The sequence below is a fragment of the Dromiciops gliroides genome, chromosome 3 (assembly GCF_019393635.1).
Source record: "Dromiciops gliroides isolate mDroGli1 chromosome 3, mDroGli1.pri, whole genome shotgun sequence".
Taxonomy (NCBI): domain Eukaryota; kingdom Metazoa; phylum Chordata; class Mammalia; order Microbiotheria; family Microbiotheriidae; genus Dromiciops; species Dromiciops gliroides.
Window position 1 is genome coordinate 585,589,720 of NC_057863.1, and position 22,308 is coordinate 585,612,027.

Consider the following 22,308-nt stretch of genomic DNA (forward strand, 5'->3'; position numbering starts at 1 on the left):
ACAACTTTCCCCTTCCTGACAGGGTGGCTCCAGGGCAGAGAGGCGACAGAACCCACAGTGAGGCAGGCATCTAGATGGGCGCACAGACAGGCTTTATTAGTGAACACAAATAGCCAGGGCCCACAGAACAGGAGGAGGGATGTTCCACTCCCACCCTCACTGCCCATGGGCCACAGGTCCAGTCAGCAAAGGAAAAGCCAGGCCAAAGGCCTATCTTTTCTACCTCGACTGACTGATGCACGTGGCAAAGAGACACACAGGAACCCGTGGGCTGGGATAGCATCAGTGTCCCAGGACAGGGGTCCAGTTGTGGAGTCTGGCCATGAGACCCATTGGTTCTACCTTCATGCTTCAGTCTCCTCCTTCCCTGTGGGCCTGCAGTCCCACCTTCTTCCCCATCCCCAAGGCAGGGAGCCCCTGCCACTGGTGGGGGAAGCAGTGCCAGATGGCCCTGGCCCAGAGTAGTATCAGGAAGGGCCTGACAGGCTGCCCTGGGCCCCTCCCCACCCCATATCTTAAGAGTTCCCCAGGGCCCCAGGGCAGTTTAGGGGATGGTCTGGACCCAATCCAGACCCTGCGAGGCTGTTCAGGGTGTATGGGTTCCTAGCCTTTTAGGTTTCAGTGTGCCCAGAAGAGACTGGACCCCCTTTCGGACAGTGCAGCCCACGCGACGAGCAACCGAATCGGCAGGGGGTGCTGGGAGACAAGAGCTGGAGGCCTGGGGACGGGCATCCAGGCACTTCTGGTACCGAAGCTGGAGGGAAAGGAGGTGGGTGATGGGATGCGGTGTTCAGCTCCAGCCTGCCTGCTTGGTTCAGGGACCCCCATTCCCTACCCTTGCTCCCCAGAAAGCCCCATCTTCCCTCCCACTGTGTTTCAGCAGGTGGCCCTTTCCCTTCTCCCCAGGCCCGGGCTTACCATGCAGGCAGCCTGTACAGCCTCGGAGAGGCTGGCTGCATTGGGCTCACACCAGAACATGTGGCAGCAGAAAGTGGAAGGGCCGGCAGCCATAATGAAGGCGAAAGTGTGGACATCTCTACCCACCGCCAGGAAAGACAGGAACCGCACCCTGCATTCTCCCAGAACTGCCTCTGTCTGGGAGGGTAATTAGGAAGGGCAGTTATTACAGATCTGTGCCACCTCCGGAGAGGACAAGACACCCCTATCATAGAGCTCAATGGCCCAGTCACCGCTTCTCTCTGAAGTTGGGGTTCTTAATCTGAGAGCTGTGAATGTAAGGGGTGTTTTAAAAATGATTTTGATAGTTCTATTCAGTATCATTGGTTTCCTTGGCAATTTAATGCATTTTATGCATTTGAAAATATTCTGAGGCCATGACACAAAAAGTTAAGAACTTCTAGAAGGCATAAGAGGGCCCCCATTGTATTATTGTATTTTTTTAGCACCAAAAACAGGTTTTAGTGGACTATGGGGTCAGTACGGCAACAAATCGTGCCAATCAAAGAAGCGAATATAATCCCAGTTGACATCAATAGAAGTATAGTGTCCCACGTAAGGGAAGTGATGGTCTCCCTATGCCCTGCCTTAGTGAGACAGCATCTGAGGCAGTGCCCCATTCTGGACACTATATTTGAGGAAGGAGCCCGACAAACCCAAGCATGTCCAAGGAAGATGACTTGATTAGTGAAAGGATTCCCTCTTGTTATATTAGGCTCAACTGACAGATCTGAGGGTGTTTCGTTTGGAGAAGAGTGGGCGGTGGGAGGGGAGTAAACAGATCACTAACTTAAGACATTCATCCAGTCCTCTTATTTTACAGATGAGGAACCTGAGACCCACATGGGTTAAACAAAGAGTAAGTGATAGACTTAGGATCTGAACTCAAGTCTTCTGACTCCAAAGCCAAGACTCCTTCCACTACACCATACTGCCTCATGATACTGATCTTTCAAGTTCTGAAGGGTTGTCATGTAGTGGAAGAAAAAGGACACTGCTCTTCTTGGCCTCAGACAGGAAAACTCGGAGCAAGAAGAGGGTTTCAGCTAATATGACAAGCAGTCCAAGAGAAGGGGCTGCACTGGGTGTGCTAATAAGCTCCCTCTCAGGAAGGCAGTGAGGTGGCACATTAGTTAGAGCACTGGGTCTACAGTCAGGAAGATTTGAGTTCAAATCCAACTTCCAACACTTCTTAGATGTATGGCCCATGGCAAGTCACTTGGTCTGTTTACCTCAGTTTCCTCAACTGTAAAATGGAGATAATAACTACCTATCTCAGAAAACAGGGATTTTTGTGAAGATTAAAAAAGATAATCTTTAGGGGCAGCTAGGTGGCACAGTGGATAGAGCACCGGCCCTGGAGTCAGGAGGACCTGAGTTCAGATCCGGCCTCAGACACTTAACACTTACTAGCTGTGTGACCCTGGGCAAGTCACTTAACCCCAATTGCCTCACACAAAAAAAAGAAAGAAAGAAAAAAGATAATCTTTGCAAACTGCTTTCCTGGCTCAGTGTCTTAATACATAGTAGGTGCTCAGTAAGTATTTATTTCCCTCTCCACCCTTATCCTCACAGATCCTCAAGCAGAGACTAGATAACCATTGTTAAAGATGGTATGAAAAGATTCATTATGCTAATAGGGATTGAACCAGATGGTCTTTGAGCTCCCTTTCATAGGTATGATATTGTGATTCAAATTTGGGGAGAGTGAGGTGGCCCCAGTGATCTCACAGGGAAATAGGAGAAGGCCATTACTGAGCTACATTCACTCCATGCCTACTGCGTGCAGCATGTTCTTCATATTGAGAGATGCTAGGAGCATCTATTGTCAAAATCTGACTAATGCCCACAGTCATCATCCAGTCAATCTCCCCTCCCCTCCCTCCATGGCAATCAGCCTACGGCAGATGAGAGCAGTCAGGCATCATCAGCCATCTCCCTCCTTCCTCCCAGCCATGGCCTTACCTGCTGGTGGAGGATGGTGAGGGTAGCAGGAGCCACGCTGACATGACTTGGGGTCCACTGCTCCCGGCTGCTAGTGGCCAGAACTGACTCCAAGGCCCCATTAATCACATCCACACCTGAAGACCCAATGAAAGATAGAGCGCACACACACACACACACACACACACACACACACACACACACACACACTGTGAGGTGTCATACCACCAGGACAATATCCACCATTATCAATAATAACAATTGATATTTGTGTAATATATATCAGTTATATTCTATGTAGTCAGAGGCAGTGGGGAGCTGGTCTCAGAACCAGGAAGCCCTGGGTTCAGGTCCTGCTTCTGATATATCCTGTCTGTGTGACCCTGGATAAATCACTTGCCCTTTCAGTGCTCTAGGCCCTAGCTTCTTAAACTGTGGGACCCCCCTATGGAGTTATGTAATTGAATGTGGGGGTCACAGAAAAAGCTGGCAACAGTAAAAGGTTATTTTTACTGTTGCCAAATTTTTATATACCTATATAGCCAGGGTCCTGTAAAAATTTCTCAGGCAAAAAGGGGTCACGAGTGGAAAAAGTTTAAGAAGCCCTGCTCTAGGAAACACTTAAGACTAAATTGCAGAGAAGGGACCAACTTACTTGGGTAGAGAGAGTTCCCTATAACAGTAAGAGGCCCAGTTCCTATCCCAATTTATATAGTGCTTTAAATTGTGCACAGCATTTTACATCCATTATCTTCACAGCTAGCCTTTGAGAGATAGGCACTACAGGTGTAATGTATGAGGACACTGAGGTCTAAGAAGTGAAGGACTCTACCCAGGGTCACTCACCGGTCAATACCAGTGAGTGTCAGAAGCAAGATCTGAAGTCAGGTCTACCTGATCCCAAATCCAGCATTCTTGATTGACCTCCACACTAGGCTGCATCAGTACATACACACTAATGCTGGGACAGACACATACGACTTGCCTTCTCAAGACACTCCTTACCAGAGCACAGGGTCTTTTCTCCATCCTCACTGCCTCACCACCCACCCCACTGTTGCCCTTTGATATCTGATGCCTCTTTCAGTCATCACCTTGAAGCTGTCCTCCCTTGGCTTCCAAGATCATCATTCTGTCATCTTTCCTCTATGACCTCCCCTATCTCCTTCCCAGGCTCCTCCTCTCCCTCATGTCCCCTCACTGTGATTGCCCCTCAAGTCTGGAAATCTGCTTCTTGGCCAGTATTCTCTGTCCTGGCTTCCTCTCATCTCTCAGCGCATGGCTTCCATCTACTTGCCTTCCAGATAAGAACACAAGGCCTGAGAGTTTTTGCTCCAGCTCTGCTGGGGCCTTGCTAAGTGACCTAAGAGAAGGCACTGACAACTAGAGAAACTTGTAATAGGAAGGGAATTCAGAAGCAACAGTTTATATTCTTTCTTGTTCACAGGAGGAAAAGCTGAGTTCCAATCCTGACTCAAACCATTTGCTAGCTGTGTGACTCAGCTTTTCCTGATCCCAAGTCCAGAACATAACCACTGTATCACAAAGCAGTGGGGAGGGAAAAGCATTTATATAGCACTAGCTATGGGCCAGGTCCTGTGCTAAGAGCTTTACACATATCTCATTTGATCCTGACAACAACATGGAAGGTAGATGCAATTATTACCTTCATTTTACAGTTGAGTAAACTGAGGCAGACAGAGGTTGAGGGGTCATACAGCTAGAAAGTTTATGAGGTTGAATTTGAACTCAGGTCTTCTTGAATCCAAGCCCAGCAATATATATCCGTCATGCCACCTACCTCTTAGAGATCCCTTGTCCAATATACCATCACTTTACAAAATATAATACAGATGCAAAGAGCAAGGACAGTGAGTGTAGAAGGAACCACACTGGCATGACTGGGGTCTGCAGCTCCCTGCTGTGGTATAGTGGAGAGGGGCACTACCCTGGGATTTGGGGGATCTGGATCCCAACATTGGCTCTGCAAACAACTCATTATGTGATGTTGGCCAATTCAACCTTAACATTTACTGGTTCCTTACTAGGTGCAGGCTCCTGAGCATGGGGGCCACAAAGATGAAAACCAGCATCCTTGCCCTTAAGGAGCTGACAACCTAGGAGATCCTAAAGTGAAATCACTTCCTGTCTGGGCCTGAGTGACTGTGGGCAAGTCACTTAACCTCTCTGTGCCTCAGTTTCCTTCTCTATTAAAGGAGTTTAGACTAAATGGTGTCTAATGTCTCTTCTTGCTCCCACGACCTCACCACTCTCCCAGGTTCAAAACCCCATTGCTTCTAGTTCTGCCCTCTGGGATCCCAGGGATGCAGCCCCTCAGACTGGATGACCGCTATTCTGCCCCCTGATTTCTAAATCTCTTCCTCAGACCAAACTTCTTCCCCAGGCCTGATGTCAAGGTTCAGCCCGAAGACAAAGAAAGCTTTCTGATTTGATCTCTGCTCCTCCCCCCGCCCCCCCCCCCCAAGTAAGGAGGGCAGAGAGAGAGAATAATGGCAGAATTGTAGAGATCATGCTGCCAGGGCAGCATTCCACTGGATCATGGCTGAATGTGGGTGGTGGGAGGTCCTGGGGCAGGGGGCTTGCATTCTGTGCACCCAGAGAATGGCAGTCAGGAAGATGAGAGGGTGTCAAAAAATATCTCCCCCTGCTTAAGGAACAGGTGCAGGTCGGTGGATGGGAGTGGGGTAGTGAGGGCCAGCAAGGGCTTCTCTGCAGGGAAAGAGAGGGCAGCTGGGCTAGGGGCAGACAACATACATACCCACTGGCTTAGCAACGGGCACGTTCCCCAGGTAATAGACTTGGAACTTCTGTACCAGCTCATTCTTCGGGGCCGGGAACTCCACTGGGGAAAGGGAAGGGAAGCATGGGTCTGGCATGTGAATTTTGGCTCCCAGCCCACTCCACCAGATAGGAGATAGTTTCCAGCCCAGAGACAAAATGTCAGCTGACAATCCTAGGGCCTAGACCTCCTGATCCTCTGCCTTCCTCAGATCATCCTCCAGCTTCACTCCCTCTAAATCCAAATCCCTTCAATGATATGACTGGTTGATTTTGATTCTCAATCTTCCCAAGTGATTTGTGCACAGCTGGAGCCAGCTGTGTATAGCATGTGTCTGTCTGACCTGTTTTCTACAGAAAATACATGGGTGCTCTGTGTCTTCCCCATCACAACTGGAGCTCCCAAGAGGGGGCGTGGGGGGTGGCTCCTCCTTCCTCTGGGTATCTCATGTGACCCAACAAGGATTCTGCACACCAAGAAGCCCAACACAGGGGGCCATCTGCCTGCTTGGATGAGTTTGGGGTTAGGAGGAGGCCCTGACCTTGGAAGGGAACATCCACCAGTTTGGAGTGATCCAAGGACAGGCCATTCACTAAGCAGCGGGCACTTCGGCGTTCAGCCATGATCTGCGGAAGTGAAACCTTGTTACCTGGTCTCCTTGGCACTAGGAACCTGTCCCACAATGCCCATGATCCCTCATCCCACAGGTGGCCTCCCAGAGAGTCCCATGGCAGGAGCCAAGTTCTGCAGGGAACCCATATCCCATGCAGGGCCCCACCCCACCCCACCCCACCCCACCACTCCCTGCCCTCTCTGGGGAGCAGGGACCAGGGCAGGGGGGCATGCCTTAGAGCAGATCTCATGCAGACTGGTGGCTATGTTCTTGGCAGGTGCTTCACAGCGAAACACGTGGCACTTGAGCATCTGGGTCAGCTTGTCCCGGGCCACGTAGGCAAAGTCTCTGTGGAGAAGGTGGGTCACAGTGTCTCCCCACTTTGCCAGATTCCAAATTTCCAGTGGGGCAAGAGCTGGTGGAGCAGGATTATGCAACCCAGTGTCTTGGGGGCTGAGGGCATAAACTCCTAGCCTAGGGGTAATGGGCATGCTGTAGACAAGGGATAGAAGGAGAGGAACAGCAGGCAGGATGGGGGGGGGGACAAGAAAATGCTAAGACCTTGGTGGATACTGCTGGGGCCTAGGAGCAGGCTAGGGCATAGGGCATAGGGGGTCACATTACCTCTCTCTGGGTCCGGCAGCAGAAGTGAGACAAAGAGCATGGTTAGGGAAGAGTGGCCCTGCCCTGGTAGCTGGGTGAGCCCCTTGCCCCAGGCAGACCCCATTCTACCCCCCACAAGGAGCCCCTGAGCCCACACCTTCCACTGTCCCGCCCGACGCCCCACACTCGGATGCTGATGATGGGCTGTGAATGCAACACTGTCTGTCCATGGGGCTCCACCAGCTTCAGCGTCTCATCCTCCAGCTGCAGCAGCATGTCCTTTCCCTGGGGTGGGGGTGGGGAGAAGCACAGAGCACCTGTCAGAGCAGGCCCCACAGGAGCAGGAGAAGCAGCCTCAGGCACCTGTCAGAGCAGGCCTTGGGGGAAAGAGGACATAACACCTGCCACAGTTGTCTTGGATGGGGGGGGGGGGTTGGTACACAAGACAACTGTCACAGCAGGCCTGGTGGAGGTGAGACAGCAGCTGGGGAAGGTTTGTTGCCCATAGTTCTGCTTCTCTGGCTCTGGCAGACTCCAGATCAGTCCCCAGCCTGCAGGCCCAGGTCCAGGCCCAGTGTGCAGGCTCATTCATACACAGCTTCCCCCATTAGTGGATTCAGGAGCAGACTTCTCCCCTGCTCACCTCTCCCCATCCTCCTTGGGCTGGGTCATGCAGGTTGTGTTTGTGGTAGGAGAGCTGGCGGATGCAGTTGTTGACGGCCACACTGCTGCGTCCAGGGGCTAGCTCCTCCTCAGTCATCTCCACCCAGCCCAGAGAGCGCACGGCAAAGCACTGCAATTGGGGGGGTGGGGGGAGGAGCATGGGTAAGGTGCATGTATGTGGGAGCCCTGGCAGTGGAGCATGGGGCAGAATGCAGCCCTCAGACACAGATCTTCATCTACCACGGACTATGTAGAGGACCAAGAGGGCCCTGGCTGGGGCCAATGTAGGGGTCCCAGCCTCCAGCCACCCGCATCCCAAGGACTTCTCCCCATTCTCTCTGGTCATGTGGGATCACCCCCAGCCAACAAACCTTGGCCCCCAGGTTGGTGTTCACAAGGGGTAACTTCTCCTGCTCTTGGGGCGAGTCAGTGCTAGGGAGGAGGGCAGAGAATCAGCTGTCTGTGACAGAAGCCAGCCCGCCCATCCCTCTCCCTGGACACAGCCCCACTCTGCTAGTCCCAAGTAGGACTCAGCTGGGCCCAGGGTTTCGCCCCAGCAGCACCAGAAGGGCCCAGCCCTACCTGGGTCCCAAGCCCCATACTTCATCTTCAGTGAGTTATCCCCCTCCTCTCAAGTCCCCAATGCCTTCCCCTTTCCTCCCCTCACCCAATGTTCAGAGCTTGGAAGGGCAGGGCCCCATCTTCAGAGTCCTTCCTTTCCGGCTCCGTGGGGGGCTCCTCACTGGCCACATCCTAAGAAGAAGTGATAGGGAAGGGGCCAATGTGACTCCTTTTACTCCCAGGATTCCCTGCCCGTTGTCTGAGGGCCTCTTGCTCTATCCACAAGCAGGGTCTTCTCACTTACCTTCCAGAACTCGCCATCTTCAAAGGTCTCCCCATGGCCAAAACCAGTCCAGGTGAGCTGAGGGAAGAAGGTATGGAGGGCTGGGGTATAGTGAATGCCTCTAACCTGACACCCTACTCCCAGCATATGTATTCTAAGGCCCAGCCCCTAGCCACCCAACTAGGCCCAAAGAGAGTTATAAAAGTTGCTCAGATTAGGGACTCCTCTAACCCAGAGATAGAGGGAGTAGATAGTACTGGATCTGGAGTTCGGAAGACCTGGATTCAAATCCAGCCTCTGATACTTAGTAGCAGTTAGGTGACCATGGACAAGTCACATAACCTTGCTAGTTCTTCATCCGTAAAACTGGGATGACAACTACTGCACCTGTCTTACAGGTTGTGGAGGTGCAAATGAGGTAATGTGTGGAAAGAACTCTGCAAACCTTAAAGCATGTATATAAATGCCAGTTATTACAGAGAGGGAGGGTGGGCAAGCAGAATTAGGGGCTGTTCTTCTCTTTCCCTCGGGACACTGGCAGATGGCTCTAAATAGGGGGCCATGCTTCACCTGAGGCTCTTCAGTGGGGCTGCTCCCTTGTGAGGGGGGGGCCCTGCCAGGGGGCTCCCACTGGGTGGTTCCAGTTGGGATGTGCCAATAATAGGTTCCTGAGGTGTCCTGGACCCTCATCCATCCGGAAGGCAGGTCTGAATCCGTCTCGAATGAATTCCGGTTCCAGAAGGAGTCTGCCAGGAGATGTGCTGATTACGAGGTTACCCTTCCGCAGCCAGGATAACTGCCACCCTCCCACCTCTTGCCAGGGTGGTCCTATCCATTCTCATCCTAGACTTCACAGCTGCTCTCTCTGTGTTCAGGGGGCACACCAGTCTGGGCTGTAATAGCTTAAGGGTTGGGCCCATGGCTACAAATGATGGGCTAGGGAGTGGAGTCAGGCTGGGCAGCCTAGCTTGACCCCAGGAGACTGGCATCCAGGGAGACTGGAAGTGAACAGGCTTCCCAAGAGCATTAGGCAGCAGTACATAGAGAGTCTGGGATTATACTGCTCACTCTCCACAGTGCCCAGGTCATATTCCCAGACCTGGGGCCATTCTGTAGACACATGTGTATAAGTGTGTGCATGGGCACCAGGGTTCCAATAATGAACACATACACAGACCACACATGTACATTCACATATATTCATGCTTACCACACAGACAGACACACATATCCTACATATTAATAATGAATCATGTTAAAAGAAAAAAAAAAGAATGGGCCCAGGTACAGGGCAGGAAGTAGCCAGGGAGCCGTGCACCCCATAGAATCCAGGAGTGCCTCTCCTGAATCTCTTTCTACATATACAATACATACACATGCCCCACATGTGTACACAAATATCTACTGGTACATACATCACATACCCAATAATACTCTCCACATAAATATACCAAAGACATCACACATGCTGTGCACACTCATTTCAATGGGCATTGTGCAAATACCTCCCCCCTACACACATGAACACATACCCGTCAAACCTTATAGAGTGTATATATCCCATACCCCCCACATATTACAAATGCCTCTCATCCCCACTGTGCACACACCATCCACAGGGTCTAAAGACACCACACACCAAGCAATCCTCCCATAATAGCCATCAGTGCACAGGTATGCCATACGTGTACACTGCTCCCAAACACAGATCCCATACATGCACATCCACATACTGCAGATGCCCTTTGATTCCCTCTGACCCAGATGTCATGAGGTAAGTGATGCTTTTGGCCCCCAGCCCCACCCCCAGCTCCCTAGACTATCGGTCTGTGGGCTATCTGCCTACGAGTTCTCCCAGGCCCAAGCCTAGCCCTCACCTGGACTGCTGTCCTGTAGGATGATGGCCAGGAAGAAGTCTTGAGAGAACATGCTGCTTGGCTGGGGCCCCTCCCACCCTCAGGCCCTGGCTGCAGCCTGAGGCCCCCACTGTCCTCCTCCTTTGCTCTGCTGGGCTTCAGCACAGTGCTACGTGCTGGTCCTGGGCTCCGGAGAACAGCTGCTCCCCTCCCCCTCCCCCTCTCCCTCCTTCTCCCACTCCAGCTCCCTTTTCCTCTCCCCACCAGGGCAGAGCCATCTGCCAGGCTTCTTCCTCCCCTCTAAGCCAAGAGGAGGAGGAACCCAGCACACCTCCCCCCTCCCCACCCCTCCCCACCCCGACTCACCCCTAGGGGCTGGAGGCTGCTATGGCAGAGGTTAACTCTCGGTGCTGGAGGGGCAGCCTAGCTGGCAGCAATGGGGACCCTGCCTTCACTATGATGCGGTTCTGGCCCTTCCCGGCTCACACCTCCACCCAGAATCCCCCCTCCCCATCCCTAGCCTGAGCTATTTCCATCATTTCCCTGCGTCAAGCATTCACAGCTCCCCACACACACCCAAATCCTGGCCAAGGAGACAGGATACCCTAAACCATCTCCCCACCCCCCACCCCATTCAGAGCCCTGCAGAAACTACAGCTCCCAGCATGCAATGAGACATGGCCTTTGAGGTCTCAGGGGACCCCCTGGCTCCCATTAACTATGGAGATTTCCACTTGGGCCAGGAGACACCCTCCCTCCTCCCAATACTTCATAGCTTACCCTAGGGGTTGGAAGAGGGAAAGGGAGGGGGCTAGAGTATAAGCATTGCCTGTCATGAAGGTTCAAGCCACGAGGAACAGGGGGTCATGCACCCCTCATCTGGAGAGGCCGCCCCAAAGGCACCTTACCTCTCACACTTACCTGCCAGAGCCCAGATGGGCTGCCGCGTTTCCCCAGCAACAGGAGCCCCAGGACCAACTGGGCACACCCAGACCAGTGACGTAAGCTCTAGTTGCTGGGGAAACCGGGAATCCTGGCAGGTACAGAGGCAAGAGAGTCACTGCTGAGGGGCATGCAGGGTCCCAGAGCTGAGCCAGGGCTCCTAGGCAACCGCAGTGTTGTGTGCCCAAGGAGGGAAGGAGGTGAGCAAGGCTTGGAGAATCACCAAACCTTGTTCTCCCCTACAATACCAAGGAGGGAGACATGAGATCTAGGGCTTACGGGTGGGGAGCTAGGGTTCCTTTACTCTTAGAGTGGGCACACAGACATCTTTGTGCTCTTCCATATCTCCTGGAACAGCCTTCTGACTGGGGAGAAGAGGGATATACCTGTCCAATGGGCATACAGAGCCAGGTTGGAGACGGGATGGAGACAAGGAGGAAGGGGAGAGCCAAGACCCTGAGCTCAAGTCCCACTGCTGGGGAAGGGACAACTGTCTACTACCCCTAAGGGAGATCAGTGAAAGCTGAAGGCAGCTCAGGAAGCCTTCTCCCATTCTTAAGCAGCCAAGAAAGATCATTGGTCAGACTCATCCTCCCTTTATTCCCAATGTTCATTGACAGACCCCAAAAGGAACCTACTAGCCCCCCCCCCTTTTCTGGAGCCTGTATTGCCTGCCAGTGGCCAGTGCTCTCTTTCAGGAAGATGAGTCCCAGAGATATGAAGGAAGATGTCCTTTTATACATCTTTTTGAGAGAAGGGCAGCAGGGCTACAATCTCCAGGATTTGGGACCACATCCATATCCCCCCTCTCCCCACCTTCCCAAACAAAGACTTTCTGATTTCTAGGCTTCAGCTGAGTCTCCTCAGCCATCTCCATCTTCGGAGCTGCCCAACCCTACCTTCTCAGTCCCATTTCTTCACCCTTGAATTATGTCCCGAGACAGGCACACTTTTGGCAGAGACAAGAGGAGCATTTGTATGAAAAGATAATCTCCTCCCTCACAATGTCTCATCTCCTGGGCCGTGCTTTGTTTTGTTTTGGCTGAAGCAAGACGCTGGGCCCATGTCTTTGGGGAACACGGGTAAACGTGTCCCTCGGGCTTTTTTTTTTCACGTATATCTCTCCAGTTTCACTTCACAAAACTACCCAGCCAAGACCCTACAGTAAGGGATGTCTTCTCACTGTCTTTCTCAGTAACTCAACAATATAGGATGCCTATCTTCTATCTCTGCACCATTAGCCATGCTGTTCCTCCTGTCTGGATTCCTTTTCTTCCATTTTTCTTTATGTAAGGCAACTAGGTGGCACAGTGGTTCAGTGATAGTGCACTGGGCCTAGAGTTAGTAAGATCTGAGTTCAAATCCAGCCACAGACTGTAGCTGTGTGACCCTGGGTATCACTTAACCTCTGTTTGCCTCAATTTCCTCATCTGTAAAATGAGGATAATAATAGCACCTACCTCTCAGGTTTGCTGTGAGGATTAATGGAGATAATAATTACAAGTGTTTAGCACAGTGCCTGGCACATAGTAAGCACTATATAAATGTTAGCTATCACTACCACTACTATTATTATTATCTGTCTTCTTATATGTCTTCTTGGATCCAGCTCATGAGCCACTTTGCTTGAGGCCTTTTTTTTTCTTCCTTCCTTCTTTCCTTCCTTCCTTCCTTCCTTCCTTCCTTCCTTCCTTCCTTCCTTCCTTCCTTCCTTCCTTCCTTCCTTCCTTCCTTCCTTCCTTCCTTCCTTTCCTTCTTTCTTTTTTTTTTCAGGGCAATGAGAGTTAAGTGACTTTCCCAGGGTCACACAGCTAATCAGTGTCAAGCATCTGAGGCCAGATTTGAACTCAGGTCCTCCTGAATCCAGGGCCGGTGCTTTATCCACTGCACCACCTACCTAGCTGCCCCTCAAGAGGCCTTTCTTGACCAACATGGGCCACAGCGATCTCTGCTATTTCTGGACATTTATGGCCACAGCTATACAATTTAGCACCTTGTTGTACAAAACTAAACCATAGGCTACCCTCAGGTAGTTGTCTAAGTAGCTTATGATGACTGATTGGCCCTCCCACTAGAACATAAGCTTCTTGCGGGCAGGAGTTGCTTGAACCTTTCTTTCTATCCCCAGAACTTATCATTGTACCTGGCTCATAAGCTAGTGAGCTGAAGGCTTGTGGACTGGCTGGCTGACTATTGGCCTGGGTAATTCATATTGAAATATGTTTCTTTGTATTCTCCCAACATTCAAATATAGCTGCCACTTTTCTCTCCATTTCCAGAGTCTTGGCAAATCTACTTCTAGGTACCCCCACTGGCTTGGCATCTTATCAACCTAAAGAAGTGTCTTTTGCAAATCTGGAGATGTCAGTGGGCTTTCCTTATGAACCACTTATATGAATATTAAAAGATGGTTCCTGGGTATCCTGATGCTTATAATTCTCTATTCAAAAAAGTACCTATTTATCACTACCATTATTTCCTGACTCCAAGCCACTTTGCACTATGCCTCTCCCTGATACTGACTTCCAAAGAGTAGGGATGTTGTGACCTTGGGCAAGTCACTTAACCCTCATTGCCCAAACAAAAAAATTTTTTAAATAAAAAATTTTAAATAAAAAAACCCCAAAGAGTAGGGATGCACCCCCTCCATCCCAAGCTTTCCTCAGTGCCTTTTCCTCCTTGAATTCATTTTAGTTTTGGCCACCTTGGGGAGTGAATGAACCCAGCCCAGGGGGGAGCCTGGATAAGGCCAAAGGAGGTAGTACTCGTAGTTGACCACCTCTCCTGCCATCTCTGCTTAGCCACTCTTCCTTAGATCCTCTTTGCCCTGCCCCCTCTCATGCCAAGGAAATACCTGTTTCCTCTGGGGAGCCATAGGAGGGACTGCCTTGTGATAGGGTGGCCCAGCTTGAGTCTTCATCACTTGCTGCACTGTTCCTCATGCCAAACAGGAGACTAGCACTCTTGCTGTGATCCCGAGGACCATCTGGTTGGGTCCGGTGAGCAGGGTTACCCTCACTGCATTCCAGAGGCTCACAAGGCCCAGGCGGGGAGGACAAGTCCTCTTCTTCTTCCTCCTCCTCCTCTTCTTCTTCTTCTTCCTCCTCTTCCCCAGCTGCCTTCTCTTCTCCTTCCTCTTCCTCTTGGCTACAGGGCAGGGCCTGGTGCTCAGGTGGGCCGAGATCAATGAGGAGGCCAGAACCTAAGTGCCCACAGTTGGCAGCATTTCGGGCAGAGATCTCTAATTCTGAATAGAGATGCAGTAAGCCTTTGGCGCTGGCGGCCACAGTAGGTGCTGGCTCTCCACCCAGGGTCATGTTCCGATTCTGGTCCTGGTGGGCCGTGGCTGCCCGTCGTAGCTGGTTCTGACCCTCTTTCACCCACTTGGCATTGGCTGGGCCTGATTCAGCCCCACCACCCTCTCCCATGGCACTTCGAAGGCCCTTGGGTGCTGCCGCCACACTTTGTAGCTTGGCGTTCAGGAGCTGGTTATGGGCAGCCTGTAGGGGCAGCGCCAGACTCAGCACTGGGCCCACACGGCTGTTGTCATTCACCACATCAGGCTGCGGGCTCAACGATGCAGACATGGCCCACGATAGGTCCTCCTGGCAAAGAGATGGGGAGGAAGATCATCATTAACTGAGGTACACTGGAACAGAGTAGAAATAACATGGGCTTAAAGTCAGGACATGTTTGAGGTTGAATCCTGGCTCTGATACTGCCATTAATAATAATAACAAAAACAACTAGCACTTACACTGCACTGTAATATTTATTTCCATAACACCTTCCTAACAACAAACCTATTTAGGAAGTAATAGTAAATAGTACAAGTATTATGTCCTAAAATGAGCCTATAAAATTATTATTATTTTTTTTAATTGAGGCAATTGGGGTTAAGTGACTTGCCCAGGGTCACACAGCTAGTAAGTGTTGTGTCTGAGGCCAGATTTGAACTCAGGTACTCCTGACTCCAGGGCCAGTGCTCTATCCACTGTGCCACCTAGCTGCCCCAAGCCTATAAAATTATAATATTATGCCCCCAAATAGGCCTATAAAATTAAAGGAGAAAACTGAAGCTCCAAGAGATTAAATAACTTTCTCAATGTCACAGAACTAATTTGGGGGCTGAGACTTGAACCCAGTCTTGATCACAGAACATAGATGAAGAGCTGGAAAGGACCTTAGAGATCACTAAGTCCAACCCTCCTCCTCCTTTTATGGATGAAACTGAGTTCAAGAGATCAATAATCTGTTCAGGATTGCGAAGGAACTAGGTCACAGAATGTGGATTTGAATCCAAGTCCTCTCGTTCCAGAGCCAGCCCTACTTCCAATATACCACACTTCCTCTTTCCTAACAGCAGGCCCGGCTTACTCGCAGCCACACCATTTTGCATCTCATCAGCTGGCTGAATGGTTCTGAGAAGCTCAGAACTTCTATGTTTTGAGCTTCTACTTTTTTCCATTAAGTGGGCACAAGACTCAGTGGCCACTTTACTGGCTTCCATGAGGAAAAACTCTGTCACCCTCAAAGCATTCTAGAAATGGGCATGAAGATGATAGTGAGAATGATGACGAGGAAGCTCCTCCCCCACCCTTCCACATCGGACTTTGGGTTTCTCTGGGCCTCACCAAAGTGCTGCAGTAGATTAAAGGTGGCGACCTGTCCATAGGAGCCCATCGAGTATAAAAGGAAGAGGGTACCTATGAGGGCTGAGGGGAAGGTTATAATAGTCTTCATCCCCCTCTCTTCATCTCTTTGAAGGTCTAGTCTCCTCTCTCCAGGGGCCTTCATTCACCTCTACCTTCCTTTTGGTATGGAGTCACTGGACCAACCCACCTTGAGATGGGTTCCCAACCTCCACACCTGCTGCTGCTCTCTTTGGAAGGCCACAGCTCAGAGACCAGCACGGTGATTTCCTTCTTAAGATCCAGATTCTTCTCTGAAGAAGCGTCACCCCTCCCCCACATCCCCTACCCACAGCTTCGGGCAGCTGAGCACCCACACAATGACCTCTCTGTGTCACAGCCTGGGTTGCTAACAAACCCTTCACAATCAGACCTCAGCCCTTGACCAGCCTGAACTCAATGTACAAGGGATGGTGCTAGGGGTGGAGCAGAGGTGAATAGGCATGAAAACTTGGATGTACATTTTAGGGAATGTGGTAGGTAGGTATCCCCCAACTCCAGCACTGAGCAGGGCATTTCTACATTCAGTCTTGCCTGACTATGGCACCCCATACCATCTCAGTCCCCCAGGTTGTTGTTATTGTTGCTGTTGTTCAATTGTTTCAGTCATGTCCAACTCTTCAGGACCCTTTGGGATTTTCTCGGCAAAGATACTGGAGTGGTTTGCTATTTCCTTCTGCAGCTCATTTTACAGATGAGGAACTGAGGGCAAACAGGGTTAAGTGACTTGCCGAAGGTCACACAGCTAGTTAAGTGTCTGAGGCTAGATTTTAACTCAGGAAGATAAGTCTTCCTGACTCCAGGCCCTATCTACTGAGCCACCTAGCTGCCCTTAGCCCCCTAGTCTTCACCTCAATTCCTAGTCCTCTACTTCCTTTCACCTTCTCCTCCTCCCTCTCCTCTACACTAAATGTTTCTTCTCCTCCAGCCTCTTCCTCTCTTCCTTGTGGACCTAAGAGCTTTCTCCCCTCATCTATTTATTTATTTATTTATTTATTTATTTTGCGGGGCAATGGGGGTTAAGTGACTTGCCCAGGGTCACACAGCTAGTAAGTGTCAAGTGTCTGAGGCCGGATTTGAACTCAGGTATTCCTGAATCCAGGGCCGGTGCTTTATCCACTGTGCTATCTAGCCGCCCCCATCCCCCTCATCTATTTCTAGCCCTTACCCATCTATTAGTCTGTATTTGTCTGTCTAACTCCCTAGAATCAACATCAGATACTTACTAATCACTTAACCTGGGCAGAACCCTGAATCTAGGGCTGGGGATGTACAAGGTTTCTGATTTCAAGAAGCAAGACAGTGGATAGTTACATCTTCTGACATACATATGAAATGAGAAATAGCAACACAGGGCACTATGTATCTGGAGAAAAATTATTTAAGAGGGTTGGGAGGGACTGTTACAAGTCACCTGAGCCATCCCTTCAAGAGAATAAGTATGGGGGCAGCTAAGTGGTGCAGTGGATAAAGCACCAGCCTTAGACACTCTACATTTACTAGCTGTGTGGACCTGGACAAGTCACTTAACCCTCACTGCCCCTCAAAAAACAAAAACAAATAAAGAGAATAAGTGCTATAGGAATTTAGAGGAGAAATCAGTGTGAGCTGGGGTAGTCAGGACTGCTTCCAAAGAAATTTGTGGGACTGATATGGGCCTGTGTGTAATCTGGCTCCACCCATGGCCTTCGCATCCAATCAGGTACACAGTCTTCTGAATGCTTCTTTCTTAGGAAGGCTATCATTTGGTAATGGAAAGAGCTCTGGGTTTGGAGTAAGAAGACCTAGGTCTGAATCCTAGCTATGCCCCTTTTGATCTATATGACCTTGGAGAAATTACTTAACCTCTCTGGGTCTCATTTTTCTCACCTGCAAAATGAGGGAGTCAAGTTAGAAGATTACTAAAGTCCCTTGAGGTCTGAAAGTCCACGGTCCTAACATCTCTGCCCCCTCTTCTCCATCCCTACAAGCCTAGTCTAAATCCTCATCAACTCTTACCTCATATATCATTTTGCAAGCACCTTTTATAAAAGTCTCCACTTTCTGTCCCTCCCTCTCTCCAATCTTTTCTACTGAAAGGCCAATATTCTGATTTTCCGAAAATGGGTACCTACTTTCATCATGTTACACTTTAGCTCAAAAACTTTTGGTAAATACCATAGACAAGATGAAGTCCAAACTCCTTAACCTAGCATTCAAAGCCCCTCCTTCATCTTCCCCTAGTCTACCCTTTTGGGTTTTTTTCTCCCAATATTTACTAAGATAACACCTCCCCATTCCATACCACTCCAACCAGAGGAGTTTCTTCACTACCCTAGCCACTTCCCTACCTTTGGCTAGGGATGCATTTCTCCCTAGTCTAGAATGCCATTCTTACACCCTTCTTTTCTACTTACCTTAATCCTATTTAACCATCACCAGCCAACGAAGTCATCTCTATCTAACCCCAACCTACCCTAAACCCCTCTCTCTTCTCTAAATACTGTCTATTGCATTTATTTGACACTTAAGATCAGAAGCTCAAGGATCTAGGATAGTGATGGAAGGGATCTTAGAGACCACATAGTACAACTACTCCATTTTACAGATGAGAAATGTGAGGCCTAGAGAGGGAAGTAATTTGTTCAGGGTCAAGGAACTGTCAGAGTCAGGATCTGAACCTAGGATTCCCAAGTCCAAATCCAGTGCCTTCCATTATACTTGCTCTTCTTTTTTTGCAGGGCAATGAGGGTTAAGTGACTTGCCCAGGGTCACACAACTAGTAAGTGTCAAGTGTCTGAGGTCAGATTTGAATTCAGGTCCTCCTGAATGCACAGCTGGTGCTTTATCCACTTTGTCATCTAGTTGCCCCTTATACTAGATCTTCTTATGTGGTTTCTCCAACAGGAAGTATGGGAACCTTGGGGGCCAGGACCATATCTCAACTTAATTTAATTCTCCAAATCCAGAACATTGATCTAGGGCCTGAGGAGATATAAATATCAGATAAGATGACTTTCCCCCTAATTTTCCATTTCAATAATAACTTAAAGGTATTTTCTTACTAACATCCCTGTCATCAGGGCACCTACAGCCTCTGATCTTCTTTCTATTCCTATACAAAGCTTAGCACTTAGTAAGAACGCAATAAATCCAGTTATTAATTAATTGCTATTAAAGCTTGAAACCGTACTAAGAATTTGGGAACACCCAATATTGGTTGAATGAAGGTATCTTCATTTATTTCTATCCCTGATGAGAAGTCCATGATGGGGTAAGGAAATGAAAAGACAAAGAAAGAGATGGATCTGAAAGGAACAAGAGTAAGAGTGACTTGGGTTACCTGGACCTGAAAGAACTATGAAGACATCTAGACACAAAAAAAACTTATCCTTCCCCACCACCACCACCATTCTCATAGGCAGATAAAGGGAAGGGAAGAAGGGAATTGACAAAATGGCCCAGAGGAAGACAATGAGTGTGGGAAGAGGGGTCACTGAGTCGAGAAATAAAAAGGCTAAATCAAGTCTCTCCTCAACTTTAACAAGGTTCTATTAATAATAAAAAGGTCAGAAAACTAAGAAGCCAAATTAGTTAAGGATAGAGAACTACTTTTAAAGACAAGAAACAAGGTAGGGTCAAGGTAGAGATAAGCAGGTGTGTCTGAATGAACTCTTCATCATTCATTCATTTATTCATTCATTCAATCTATTAAGTGCCTTCTACGTGCAAGGTACTGGGGAATACAAAGAGTAGGACTGCTTGGAAATTTCTTCTAGGACTGAAATGAGATTATAATCCTAATGATTTTAGGATCATGAAGGAGGGCATAGTGAAACTCCAAGTTTCCTGATGACATCAAACTCTCCTGATTATTGGAAAGCCAGGTATGCACAAACAGACTATATTTATGGGTCTTACAGATCTGATCAAGAGGGTAAAAGGGTGGCAACTGAGTTTTAAAATAGGAAACATATTTAGGATTAAATGAGCTCTATTCAAAATATAGAAATTATCTGAAGGCCTCAGATACATGTCACAACCCAAGATGGATCCCTGAGGATGCAGGCCCAGTGTCCTGCTACACCCCCAAAAGGTCAACAAAATTTAGACAATACATTCATGGGTCTGACCCAGGATAGCAAATTTCATGTCCGTACCTATGTGTACACACACACACACACACACACACACACACACACACACACACACCCCTTCTCCTCCTGACCTCTCCTTATGAGCGCCACTTGCCTCTGACCTCCTCCTACCTCACCTTACTCTGTCTCCTCTCCCCTTACCTCTCCTTCTGAACTGTCCTCAATCCCCATCCTTTCTTCCCCTGACGTTTCTTCCCTTCACTCCAGCGGTCTCCTTCCTTTCCACCTTCCTCATTATCTATCTCCCCCTCCCCTCACCAACCATCCCCTCTCCCTTCTCATACCTCCTTCTTCTATCACCTTCCTCTGGCTTTCACCACCTTCAAGCTAAGATTCAGGAAAAAGGAGGTGGGAGGAGTGTTGAGTAGTGGGGCCTGGGGAGACAGTATATTAAAGGGACAAAAAGGGTGGGCCGAGGATGGGAGGCTAGTTCGAGCCTTGGAGGAAGGGCAGATCCCCAAGGAGGGGAGTGGGGGAAGGGAACGCAAACAGAAATTAGACTGGAAAGCGGAGGGCTGTGCATCTAGCAGGGCAGGCCAAGGTGGATGGATGTCGAAGGCTGTGGGTGGGGTAGAGCGGAGTAGGGAAAACAGGAGAGATGGAGAAGAAATGGGAAGGGGTGGCTATCAGTCCTGGGAGGAGATGGAGGGCAATCGTAATACTTTTAGCTGGAAGCAACCGTAGAGATCATCTAAGTCTCTGTGATTTGGGGGGAAGGGGAGGTTGCAGTATAAAAGGGGTTGGGGGCACAGGAATGGGGAGGGCCTATGATAGGGTGAGGGAAGGGGAGGGCGGTGCAGAAGCGGGGGGATGGGGAGGGCGGTGGAGGGGGATGGGGAGGGCAGAGCCCCCAGCCCTGTACCTGCAGTGCGAGGGGCCCCGGGGCTGCGGGCGCTCGGAATATTCGGGTTCAGGTTCGGACTCGGGCTTCGGGGAGGCTCTAGGCAGAGGCGGTGGCGGCGGCGGCAGCAGCGGGGCTGGAGATCTGACTCTGGGTCGGGCTCAGCGGCCGCTTCTCCATCACAACATCCCCCAGCGCAGGAGCGCGCGTGCCCGAAGCGGGACCGCGCCTAGACCCGCGGGGGCGCGCCTGGAGGGGGGAGGGGGTGTTCCGCGACGCCATTTTGGGCCGTGCGCGAGTGTATGGATCGTCCCCTGCAGGGGCTCGGGCTGGAGGATTGGGACAAGGACGATGAAACCAGCCAGGGGTCCTACCTCCTGGATCCCTTGGATCTTCCATTCCCCCACATCCAGGAATCTGTCCCCTAACATTTGGGCTCCAGTCCCCTAAACCTGTAATTCTGTCCCCCCCACTCCTTGACAATCCTTACCCCCAGCATCCAGATCTCTATAACCCAACATCTGTGCACTATTCCCCAACAGTTGTGAACTTGTGTCCCCACATCCAGACACCTCCCCAACATCCAGTTCTCCACATCCCAATACTTAAGGTTCTATACCCCTAAAATCTGAATTCCCATCTCCTCATATCTAGGCTTTCAGTCCATGCCTTTCATTCCCCACACAGGACCCTATCATACATCCCAAGACACTTGCTGTATCTCCCCATTATATTCTACATTCTGTAACCCCTATCACCAGGGACCTCACCCCTTATCCCCCACACTTGAGTTCCTAATCACCCTTTTTATCCCAACCACTAAGCCCTTCTCTCAGCTCTCTCCACAGTCTTCACTTCCTATTATCCTGGAATCCATAGCTCTTACTATCTGAGCCCTCCTTCCCCCAAACCCTGATCTTTCAACACCATATTCTTCCAAATCCTATACCCTAACACCAGAATCTTATCCCTCCAACACTCAGGCTTTGAGATCCTAATGCCTTAGAACCCAGTGTGTCACACTTGAGACCTCAGACATAGCAAAACTTGTTTGTGGGGTTTTTTTTTTGGGGGGGGGTTGTTTTGTTTTTATAGGGCAATGGGGGTTAAGTGACTTGCCCAGGGTCACGCAGCTAGTAAGTGTCAAGTGTCTGAGGCCAGATTTGAACTCATGTACTCCTGAATCCAGGGCTGGTGCTTTATTCACTTAGCCACCTAGCTGCCCCTTTGCTGAACCACTTCAACTCCTCTGCTTGGAAGATTCTGGGAGATCTTTTGACTTTGACTCCAGGGCCTTCACTTTTCACTGGCTTCTAAATCTTCCTGATGTCTAAACAGTTACCTAAATACAATCCACAGGAATTTTGGATCTTTCTGGTCTCTGGACTGTCTTTCTGAGCTCAGAGATTGGGAGTATT

General features: G+C 49.9%; 1 protein-coding gene across 8 annotated transcripts; it reads right to left on the bottom strand.

Annotated features, from left to right (window-relative positions):
* Positions 1 to 69: 69 nt before the first annotated feature.
* On the bottom strand, positions 70 to 21,111 carry APBB1 (amyloid beta precursor protein binding family B member 1). Of its 8 annotated transcripts, none has more exons than XM_043996538.1 (15): positions 20,912 to 21,110; positions 14,077 to 14,827; positions 8,995 to 9,170; positions 8,446 to 8,502; positions 8,248 to 8,333; positions 7,952 to 8,012; positions 7,561 to 7,710; positions 7,075 to 7,202; positions 6,939 to 6,944; positions 6,548 to 6,662; positions 6,243 to 6,327; positions 5,681 to 5,764; positions 2,923 to 3,038; positions 919 to 1,095; positions 70 to 754 (listed from the first exon to the last, which is right to left on the bottom strand). In XM_043996538.1, exons 2-15 carry the CDS (start codon positions 14,807 to 14,809, stop codon positions 587 to 589), a joined length of 2,142 nt encoding a protein of 713 aa, XP_043852473.1. In that variant the 5' UTR covers positions 14,810 to 14,827; positions 20,912 to 21,110; the 3' UTR covers positions 70 to 586. The 8 variants fall into 8 exon arrangements, with proteins under 8 accessions (XP_043852473.1, XP_043852478.1, XP_043852476.1 ...); XM_043996543.1 differs by lacking the exons at positions 14,077 to 14,827; positions 20,912 to 21,110 and adding exons at positions 10,302 to 10,314; positions 11,202 to 11,271; XM_043996541.1 differs by lacking the exons at positions 14,077 to 14,827; positions 20,912 to 21,110 and adding exons at positions 10,302 to 10,314; positions 10,647 to 10,789.
* Between the last annotated feature and the right edge of the window lie 1,197 nt (positions 21,112 to 22,308).

What these genes read in the sequence shown, in the direction of transcription:
- APBB1 (XM_043996538.1), bottom strand. Translation starts at nt 14,809, where the DNA reads ATGTCTGCATCGTTGAGCCCGCAGCCTGATGTGGTGAATGACAACAGC. An exon ending in GCCCCACTGAAGAGCCTCAG is followed by an intron (nt 8,503 to 8,994) that starts GTGAAGCATGGC and finishes TTCTTCCCTCAG; the next exon opens with CTCACCTGGACTGGTTTTGG. An exon ending in ACACCAACCTGGGGGCCAAG is followed by an intron (nt 7,711 to 7,951) that starts GTTTGTTGGCTG and finishes CCCCAATTGCAG; the next exon opens with TGCTTTGCCGTGCGCTCTCT.